Source organism: Ostrea edulis, chromosome 7, assembly GCF_947568905.1.
Source record: "Ostrea edulis chromosome 7, xbOstEdul1.1, whole genome shotgun sequence".
In the NCBI taxonomy this organism is placed as follows: domain Eukaryota; kingdom Metazoa; phylum Mollusca; class Bivalvia; order Ostreida; family Ostreidae; genus Ostrea; species Ostrea edulis.
In genome coordinates, this window is record NC_079170.1 from 7,629,080 (window position 1) to 7,640,309 (window position 11,230).

General features: G+C 34.3%; 1 protein-coding gene across 1 annotated transcript; it reads right to left on the reverse strand.

Moving 5' to 3' along the window:
• Nucleotides 1–1,676: 1,676 nt before the first annotated feature.
• LOC125656748 (fucolectin-like) lies at nt 1,677–10,912 on the reverse strand. The gene is made up of 4 exons (XM_048887335.2): nt 10,757–10,912; nt 9,603–9,666; nt 4,898–5,119; nt 1,677–2,695 (listed from the first exon to the last, which is right to left on the reverse strand). Exons 1-4 carry the CDS (start codon nt 10,910–10,912, stop codon nt 2,472–2,474), a joined length of 666 nt encoding a protein of 221 aa, XP_048743292.1. The 3' UTR covers nt 1,677–2,471.
• Between the last annotated feature and the right edge of the window lie 318 nt (nt 10,913–11,230).

Below are 11,230 nucleotides of genomic sequence, written 5' to 3' on the forward strand. Positions count from 1 at the left end.
TTTAAAATGTATTTTTTGCTATAAACACCAGTTTAACAATATCTCCTCAGTTATGAGATTGATCATTGTTCGTTATCATCTCCTTTCAATATGGATGCTTTTACAGTAATTTTAAACCATGTCTTTATATGGATTTTGAAAAAATAAAGAAATAAGCTTGGTTTCAAAATGTATCTTTGTTTGCAATAAACACGAGTATAACGATATGTTTTTAAAGAATTTTTAAATTAAGTCATATATCAAAACAATGTATATGAGTTATATTTTCTTTACAAGTATTTTTATAATAGGCATTTGTATGCGAATTGTATTTCCGGTTGTGCCAATACTCCTCCATATTTCTTAAATATAAAGTTCTTAGACTGACAGAATATCAGTTTCAATGTATATATATCTATGATATTGTTCAAAGATACACGCCGTATATTTGGAGCACCAAACTCTCACTTGTCTTAGTTTTCAATTTCACTAAAATAATCTGGATGCAGATTTGTGGCAGCATTATGGCGTTTCCCTGACTTAACGGATATTCTGCAAATTTTTAATGCAGGACCGGTGTGTACAATCTTGACATTTAGGCCGTTCTTGGCACACTGATTTTGACTACGGATAGCTCTGTTTACCTGATCAGGATATAGGACTCACGGCTTGTGTGACCGGTCAACAGGGGATGCTTGCTCCTTCTGGGCACCTGATCCCACCTCTGGTGTGTCCAGGGGTCCGTGTTTGCCCAACTATCTATTTTGTATTGATTTTGGGAGTTGTGATATTGATCACTGTTCGTTATCTTCACCTTTCATTTACTCGTATGCAAGCGATATATCGTTTGTTTACCTGAGTGACATAGGAATCTTATAAAGAAAACTTTAGCATTTGAATTAGAGGGGACGACAACCCCCCAAAAGTGTACGTTAAAAATGGTAGAATTATTTATATGATAAAAATTTGTTATATTGTTCTGGTGATATACGACATAGATAAGCTTGAGTAGTTAGAAATTGAAAATTCCCACTACATATAGAGGCTGCAATGATATGGAACTCGTTTGTATTGAAGATCACAAAAATCAGTGTGACATCATAAATTAAACTTTAATGACCGCTTTCTTAGCGGCAGGCGATTTAAAATACATATGTACATGTATATGATAGATTAATATTGATTTAATCGTTAAACAAGGATTTTTGTATCTCAGTAAGTAATACTTTCTTCATAAAAGCAACAATATGGTTAGGTTTGCTTTTATTATGAACTTCCGGCACATTTGTTTGAGGGATGCTCTCCAAATGTCCGTAAATATTAGTAGTGCCAAAGTATGCGAAACTGTGAGACATAATTTCTTTCCAGAAAGCTGGTAAGATTTAGATATATCATTGCTGAGTTTGATAATAAGGATTCTACAATAAAAATAAAATAAAATAACAACTCCCCAAATAATAATGATAGTAATGATATGCTTATAATAATGATGAATATTAACATTTCTACGGGAAGTGATAACAATCGTTTTACATGCAATATCTCAGCAACGTAATAATCTAGAAAGCAACATAAAGTTAAAACACAAGTTCCTAAAATTCGACACATTTGCAGTGTATGATGATTAGACGTAGTGAAATTCTATACTATAAAGAACCACCAACTTTAGCTATGACATACGGCCCCCTGTGATTTAATAAAACATCAAAGTTTGAATTATGCAAATATTTACAATGCCCCAAGATGTTCATTAATACCTTAACTTAGACGTTTGGCATTTTAATTTACTGAAAAGTTCATTAACATTAAGAGCTCTGCTGTCTTTTGAAGTCGGGTTTGTCTGTTTTTGTTTTTGTTAAATCTCTATTGATATTCATCGAATAACCGGTTTTTAGAAACCTTTGTTTATATCGAGCACAAGGTTATATATATATATTTGTGTTGTCTATTATAAGTCGGTTTTAGTTATAAGGAATATTATATCCAATATTTGTGCTGGTGATGAAATTCTTAAAAATAAATACAATTATAATATGTAAAAACTACGTTTTCCATCTACCCTATTTATTCGCATTGACCCCAGATAGTAATCCTTTAGTTTTCAGGCCAAGTTTAACCGTTTAAAACTGGGTTTTCTACCCTTACTTTCCAATATCCCAGGGGAAAAAGACTGTACACTTACTAGATACACATCAGTGTTTGAAGAGTATAATAGATAAAATCAATTTTTCTTTGAAGAAAAGGGACACATGCTACAGCTACAGTGGGGAGGCTGTTTGACGGTTTTCATGGTACATATGAATGACTACGAATGATAACTTAGAACAAGTTCATTGATTGATGATGACGTTGCAAAATATAATATTCTAACATGGATAAATGGTGTGTCATATAGGTTAGTAGCTTATGAGAGATGCCTCTGAAGCGTCTGCTGGACGTTACTTTCCAACAGTTTTCAGTTCTCTCTATTGTCAAGAATATGTTACAATAAGTTACATTCCAAATACAGATACTTCACAAAGACTGAGTTGATTACTTGTCGCTGTGCCACCTTCAACGATTTTAAAGGTGACGTATTGTCCGACGAGACACGTGGGACATTGGATTCCGTACGTCTTTCCCAATTCTGCCGCTTTGTCAAAAATACCACAAATTGTCATGTCTTCCCAATTGGTGGTTTCCCCTATTCGTATCTGCAGATCGTGGTAAAGATATTCTTCCAAAAAATTAGAACAAATCAAGAAAAAGGACATTTTCGAATTATATCATTTTACAAAGTAAATGGTGACGCCCTGAAGAGAAAAATGACACGGTATATATTTGATCATTAGAAACCAAGGTAATTTATTCTATAATTAATTATAACGATTTCAAACTAAAATATTTTGCATATAAAATGAAAATTATCTACCAAGATGAATAGAAAAACTTGTTCTGCATATGACTAGCTTTTAAATCGAGATAGGCTACTGACAATTAGGTTGCTGATACAGGGTTTCAACAATCCCGTTTAAAGTCAGCGTTTTGCAAATCTATTTTCGTTATATCAATTTATTTACCAATACAAACTGCAATTGTTTAAAATTCTGTCTGACATTTTCAAACCAATTTAGGTTGTTCTTTGCACACTGACTTTGACTACGGATTACTCTGTTTACCCAATCGAGATATAAGATTCGCACCGAGTGTGACTGGTCGAGAGGGGATGCTTGCTCCTCCTATCTGATTCCATCTTTGGTGTGTTCAGGAATCCGTGTTTACCCTACTCTTAATTTTGCATTCTTTATAGGAATTTTAAGATTGATCGCTGTTCGTTATCTACACCTTTTCATATTGAACAAATGGATGAGAGATCTAAACCGTTAAGGATGGACTTTTGTCATCATTCAGAGAGATAATATGTGCGTGTATTTTCTTCGTTTATGTAACAAGTGGTCCAGGAAACCACACTAAGCTATCTTACTAACAATTGTAACATTTCACACTAATCTATCTTATGAACAATTGTAACATTTCACGCTAAGATAGGTTCTAGTAAATATAAACTTTAGGGGACTATATTTCAGTGGAATCCATGGTGTAGTAAAATATCCCTTGATTTCCTCATTTAAATTTTTTAAAGCACTTATGTTTGTCTCCGGTAGAACAAAATTATAGGAAGGAAAGAAATTTTTTTTCAAAACTATGGAATAAATGCCACCTCTGGTATGTCCAGGTGTATGTGTTTACCCTTTTCTTAATTTTGTATTTTTTATTGGATTTATGATATTGATCACTGTTTGTTATCTTGACCTCTTCATAACTGATAGAGAGTTGTAGAGTATAGGAAACTTGCACGATAATGTGGACTTGCTACACTTCTTAACGAGATTATATGTACCCATCCCTAATCTTTATTTTAAAAAAAAGCTGAAAAAATATTTCTCCTTCTCTTATGATCAATATAATTATGACTCTAATTTATGCCATGATGTACATTTTTAAAAATTTATAACGATGATATTACATGAAAAGTTCCAAATTTTAAGCAGCAGAGTTAACGGTTAAAGTGTGAAAATCTAAAATTATCACAGGAACTTCCTGTTAATTAGCTCTATCAATAGTGCTTGCCGCAGTAGCATTGGGATATTTGAAGACAATCTTTGAAGACCCGTGAATTTCACATCTAATGACGCGCAGCTTTTTTTTTTAACCCGAAGCCAGGGACCGCAATCGAACCCAAACCTCGCTGTTGCGAGGTGAATACTCTAGTTATTGCATTGCTATGATATAACTTTAACAACAGACCTGTACATAATATCAAGTATATTCAAGTAATCGTGAAAGGCTTATTGTTTGTCTCGTTGACCCATGGTCATGATGAATACATTTTTATTGCGATGGTTGTGCATCTATTGACTTTTAGATATTCGCACTGATATTTGTATCCGCGTGTTCATTGGCTTTACTCGCATTTCTTGCTTTCTTCGAAATGATATGAAAGCTAACGAACAGTGATCAATCGCATAACTCCTAGAAGGAATACAAAATAAAGAGTTGGGCAAACACAGACCATTGGACATACCAGAGGTGGGATCAGGTACCTAGGAGTAGGTGGAGTAAGCATCCCCTCTCTTGTTTTATTTCAATTAGATTTAATCTATATAACATTGATCTTCATATGTTTAACAGATCATGTCAAGACTATATTATTTATACCGGCATGACTCAATGCTCCAATTAAACATGTACGGGATATATTTTTTCTCCCATGTCTATTTGCAATCTGACTGAGAGTAGAATTTAAAAAGAACATGATTGTATTGCAGTAAATACTATTTGCAAAAAGATAACTTCATGATATATGATAATTAATTCAGTTAACAACATTTTAAAGAAATTTCTGTCCGTTAATGAAATGAATAACTTGACAACTTACCACAACAATCTGGACGCGTGTAAAACGACACCCAGTCAATGATGTAAGAGTGTCCAAGATCAATAGTTAGAGATGGACTTAATTCATAAGCAGAATGACTGCATTCCCCAGATCCTGTAGTTGGCTGATATCCATCAACAGCATAGTGCCCTGTGGTATAACGGTAATGGTTTGACGACTGCTGGGTAACTTTATTCAGTGCGACATTGCTGTATCCTTGATCTATTCAAAATACACGGATGCAAAATTTGAGTATAATAAAAAAAATCACAGGAAAGACTATATATCAGTCAAAATTGACCTTGTAGAATTACCTTTATGTTTTAAAGCACGATCTACGATATTGTGATAAATATAACTTGCAGAATGTTTTAAGTATTACTTTATTAAATCACCCTAGTGTCTGGTTATAAGGTGATTTTAATGACAAACTTTAGATACTGTTAATACAACACGTGAAGACCACGCATATGATTGAAAAATCTTCTCGATAAATTATTCCAATATGCTTTTAGAAAGAAAGTGTACAAGTATATGAAAGGTAAATATAACGAACAGTGATCAATCTCATAACTCCTATAAGCAATACAAATAAATAGTTGGGCAAACACGGACCCTTGGACACACCAGAGGTGGGATCAGGTGCCTAGGAAGAGTAAGCATCCTCTGTCGACTGTATATATGGATTCAAAGTGGATATTGGGTAATAGCTAATATAAGCGATCATAAACCTTGTCCTATATGTTTTTCAATAATAATCCATTGCTAGTTCCACATCTAGTTCCATATTTATACATTACGACGTTTTCTAAAACCTCGTAAGTTATGTCTACGTCTAAGTTTACGCCAACAGTTGAGTTTACAACCTTTAGTAAAGCTGCACACAGGTCTCTAGAAGACGTAAGCATCCCCTGTTGACATTGGTGGTCACACCCGCCGTGCGCTCTATATCTTGATTAGGTAAACGGAGGGATGATTAGTCAGAATAAGTATCTAAAGAACGGACTAACAATTGGTATGAAACACGTCAGACAGCTTTCGACCTAACGGCAGGTTGTATTTGTAAATTATATAGTCATAACTACCACATAATTTGCGAAATGCTGACTTAAAATGAGATTGTTTAAATCCCTGTAACATCAACGTAAATGTCAGTAGGCAGCCTCGATTTAAAAACTGATCATAAGTAGAATAAGCTCTTGCGTATCGAATCAGTTGAGAGATATAAACGTTATATGCAGGCGATAGTGGAATATTACAACATAATTATGGGAAGTTGACGATGGAGTAACCTCGTTTGTTTTACAGTTGAGTTGTCAGTTGTCAGTTAAATAAAATATCCAAAGATGAAGCAGATATGGAAGACTCTGTATTTTTGTTTTTCATTTCGAGTTCACTGGGATGTATCGATTCATTATACATGTATGAGTGAAAATGAACATTCTTAATACATGAAACATCGTTGATATATCTACAGTATGAAAAGTGAAGATAACGAACAGTGATCATCTCATAACTCCTATAAGCAATACAAAATAGATAGTTAGGCAAACACCGACCCCTGGACACACCAGAGGTAGAATCAGGTGCCCAGGAGGAGTAAGCATCCCCTGTCGACCAGTATAATATTGAGTTATAAGTCACAATATGAAATTTTCTTCTCAATTTGGAATTAATTTTTCTAAATATTTTCATTTTTTGTGAACACTTTCTGTATAATATTATAATACAGTAATAGGTAATAAGTTGCATGTGAAGAAGAAGAGGTATACATTTTCTGAGAGAGAGAGAGAGAGAGAGAGAGAGAGAGAGAGAGATGAAAAATCAGATTTCATCTGTTCCATGGGGTATTGGATTTCTCATTATCTCTATTGTTGTAAAGATAATTTTTGTGTTCAACGATATGTATTTAAAGAGGATATTGCATAACGCATATTCAGCACTTTATCTGCACATTTTACTGTATATATATATATATATATGTATATATATATATATATATATATATATATATATGTATATGTATATATATATATATATATATATATATACATATATATATATGCAAGGTGAAGATAACGAACAGTGATCAATCTCATAACTCCTACAAGCAATACAAAATAGATAGTTGAGCAAACACGGACCCCTGGACACACCAGAGGTGGGATCAGGTGCCTAGGAGGAGTAAGCATCCCCTGTTGACCGGTCACACCCGCCGTGAGCCCCATATCCTGATCAGGTAAACGGAGTTATCCGCAGTCAAAATCAGTGTGCCAAGAACGGCTTAACAATCGGTATGAAGCACGTCAGACAGCATTTGACCCAATGCGAGGTTGTATTGACGAACTAGATCGCTATAACGACCATAGAATTTGCGAAATGCTGACTTCAATCGAGACTGTTGAAATCCCTGTACCATCAACTTGTTTGTCAGTAGCTTACCTCGATTTAAAAACTGACTATACCCTGACTATACCCTGAACAAGGTCTTGCATATCGAATCAGTTGAGATATATAAACACCATATGCAGGTGATAATGGAATATTGCTACATAAATGTGGGAAGTTGACGATGGAGAAGCTGAAATTATCCCGTTTGTCATACAGTTGAGTTGTCAGTTTGCCGTTAATGTCTACTTTCAATAAAATATCTAAGTATGAAGCAGAAGTGGACGACTCTGTGGTATCCTTTATTTCGAGCTCACAGGGATATATCAAATAGACATATGAATGAAAGCTATCATTGTTAATAAACGTCATCGATATATCGAAAAGTCGAATTGAAGGTCACAGCGAGAGATTTTTTCTTCTCACGCAGAAGTTTTTGAATAAATTCTGCTTCATATATATATATATATATATATATATATATATATATATATATACACAAGATTATATGTAAAACTTATACGGTACCAATTTTGATGCACCAGATGCGCATTTCGACAAATAATGTCTCTTCAGTGATGCTCAACCGTAATGTTTGAAATCCGAAATAACGATGAAGTTTTAAAGCTATTATGGCCAAAAACAGCGTGCCAAAAAAGTGGAGTCAAATTCGTCTAAGGATAAGAGCTATGCATGAGGGAGATAATCCTTAATTTTGAAATGAATTTCTAAATTTTATAACAGCAATTAAATATACATCCGTATTTTCAAGCTAGTAACGAAGTACTTAGCTACTGGGCTGTAGATACCCTCGGGGACTAACAGTCCACCAGCAGAGGCCTCGATATATATATATATATATATATATATATATATATATATATATGACTAAAGTAAAAGAATATTTTGGATATTCTTGTTTTTATCAAGAATACCCAAAGTAAATGATTTTTTAGTGAGTTTAAATAATTCTTCATAAGGATATAAAAGTAGGCCGACTAATAAAGGAACACAATTTGTGCCCCTAGAATTCCCAACAACTGTTGGAAGACTTCATCCCTAAATACCACCTAAATATTGTCAATGAGGAACTCCAGTATATCTTTGATATCAAACTCAGAGTGTCTGTGCGTAGAATCAAAATGGTGTTGAAAAGTGATTTTTTAAATGATTGATCACAAGATATGAAGAGTTATTTTTGAAATTTTTCTCTTTGAATAAAGTTGAAGCCTCTGTGGTTGGTCTTGTTTGAATAAACTGTGGATTTGTTCATAAACCTCATAAGCAAACAATGGTAGTTGAATTTCCCTTGTTTCGAGGGCCAAGTCGAAGGGAGTTACTTATTGTTTATCTATCTCGTACACGATGGGAGAACAAGGTTATTTTTATTGCAATGATAACAGTATCATCTATGTTTTACTTTCATTTTGGGTATACCAGAGAACTTTGAACAAACTTTCTCGAGATTTGTTAAAGTTCAACGAAATGCAACCTCCAAAATGCTAGTTTTCGCATTAGGTTCATTGGCGTCAGCTGATAATACGTTTTAACAGCACGATTGTCGAAAATTATATACATAGCATTATTTAGCAACTTTTTATTGTTTGAGATCGTTCTTGGGTGATATAAAAAGTCTGAGTTAGAATTCCTTTGGAATCTTTTCTAAATTTTAGATTTATCGGATCGAGTCAAATATAGGTGCAGCTTGGACGTTCAGAGCATTGTAAATGCATGATATTGTTTGTTTTTCCACCTCCGTATCCTCTGTGCGAGCTGCCTTTTGTACCCATTATTGATTTAACATGGTATAACATGTATTGAAATAGATACATCAAGTATATTTGAATATATATTGCCTTTCTTTGGGTAGATATGCATTTGTTACCGTCTTGATGTGATCTTTTGTCATATGATAGAGCGACCAAAAACACACGTAAACCACGTTATTAACGTGAATTTCCAATGCACATGTTCTAGGGAACTGAAAAACCTTAGTTTCACTATGTTTTACTGGTCCATTAGTGTCAGAGTATCTCATGTAATTAACAGATATCAGTAATTTCAAAAGGCATTTCGTTACGCCATTTAGCATACTAAAGAGAATCATTGATCGATTTGTAGGAAAATACTCAGAGGTTTCGTTAAACTTTTTTTTGTATTCGATTGACTTTCAATAGCATCTAAATTATATTCAGAAATATAAATAATATTCGACTACTCTGGGACCCCTTTTGTGAAGTATACAGTAAATATACAATAAATAAGCCTCACTCTCAACTACACTCTCATTCTGTGATGTAAAATACCGACAACTTACGTTTCCGGATACAGACGGATTTTCCAGATGACAGTTCCACACTCTGCATGTTGCATGGAGTCAACTGTGAAATTAAAACAAAAGATTTATAAGATGTCATAGTTCGTTATCTTCACTTGTTCATTTCAAATTCTATCTAGATGCAACAAATTATATGAATCTGTATCTCACTATCATACCCGAAAATGGTTCTAATGAATTTGTAAAGAATGAAGAAAAGGGTAAGCATGGACCCCTCGACGTTCTAGAGATGACATGTCTAGGAGGAGGAAGCATACCCTTAATCCGATTTACGAAATATACAAGTATGAAAAGTTATTCCAAATATGACCGACATGTTCAACTTTTCGAGTGAGATATCCTGAATCCCTCATGGACACCTGTTATGTAGCTACCACAGCAAATGTTCTAGTGGAGGTTTCAGAGTGAAAGGTGAAGATAATGAACAGCGATCAATCTCATAATTCCTATAAGCAATACAAAATAGAGAGTTGGGCAAACACGAACCCCTGGACACACCAGGAGTGGGGTCAGGTGCCTAGGAGGAGTAAGAATCCCCTGTCGACCGGTCACACCCGCCGTGAACCCTATATCCTGATCGGGTAAACGGAGTTATCTGTAGTCAAAATCAGTGTGCCAAGAACGATCTAACAATCGGTATGAAACACAGGAAACCCAATAATAGGTTGTATTGGCAAACTAAATAATATTAACTGATTCGATAAGCGTGCATGTTTTGTTTATGGTCAACTATCAAACCCACGCAGGCTGCTGGCAAATAAGCTGATATAAAATGATTAGAACAATTTGATTTTTAGTCAGTTTCTCGAAAATTCTATTGTCATTTTAACGATCTTATTTCAAATATAACGTCTCATTATTTCGAATGCTGTAAGACATGCTTCATATCAATGGCGTTTCTGTATACAATGATTTTGACTACGGATATATCCGTTTACCTAATCAAAATAACGAGCTCACAACGAGCTCACAACATTGGGTGATTACTCTTTGTAAGTACCCGATCACATCTTTGGTGTTTTCAGGAGTCAGTGTTTGGCCTGTTACCGATCCTTTATCACATTTATGTAATTGATCACCATTCGATCTCTTCATGAAATCTAAGTTATCCAACAAATTATTGAATACTCTACCTTGTCAGTGTTGCAGACTTTAGACATATTTTTCAGTTCCTCCGGCGTTTTCTCTTCGTTATCATAACGTATCTTCAGCAGTTCACACTGTAGGTTTTCTCTATTAAATCTCACTGATTGACAATCGCTGTTCAGTTTGCATCGGCGTAAGCACATTTTGTATCCAATCTTATCAACAACCTCTATGACATTTTCACTATCAACATATGATGTACAACAAAGCATCACAAGAAGGAAGAAGTAATAATAAGTAAGGATATGGAACATGTTTACAGAAAATAATACTCTTTCAAACATATCACACCATAATTCTAGGAATTCTAAATTAAATTGTCGGCTTATGCTTACGATTCCATATTCATAAGTCCCCTTACGATTAAAGCTTACTTAAAGATTACCACTAATGTACTTATTTTCGAGATCAAATTGTCCGATAATTGGTGCGGTTCCAAAAATCTTTGGGAATCAAAAAGA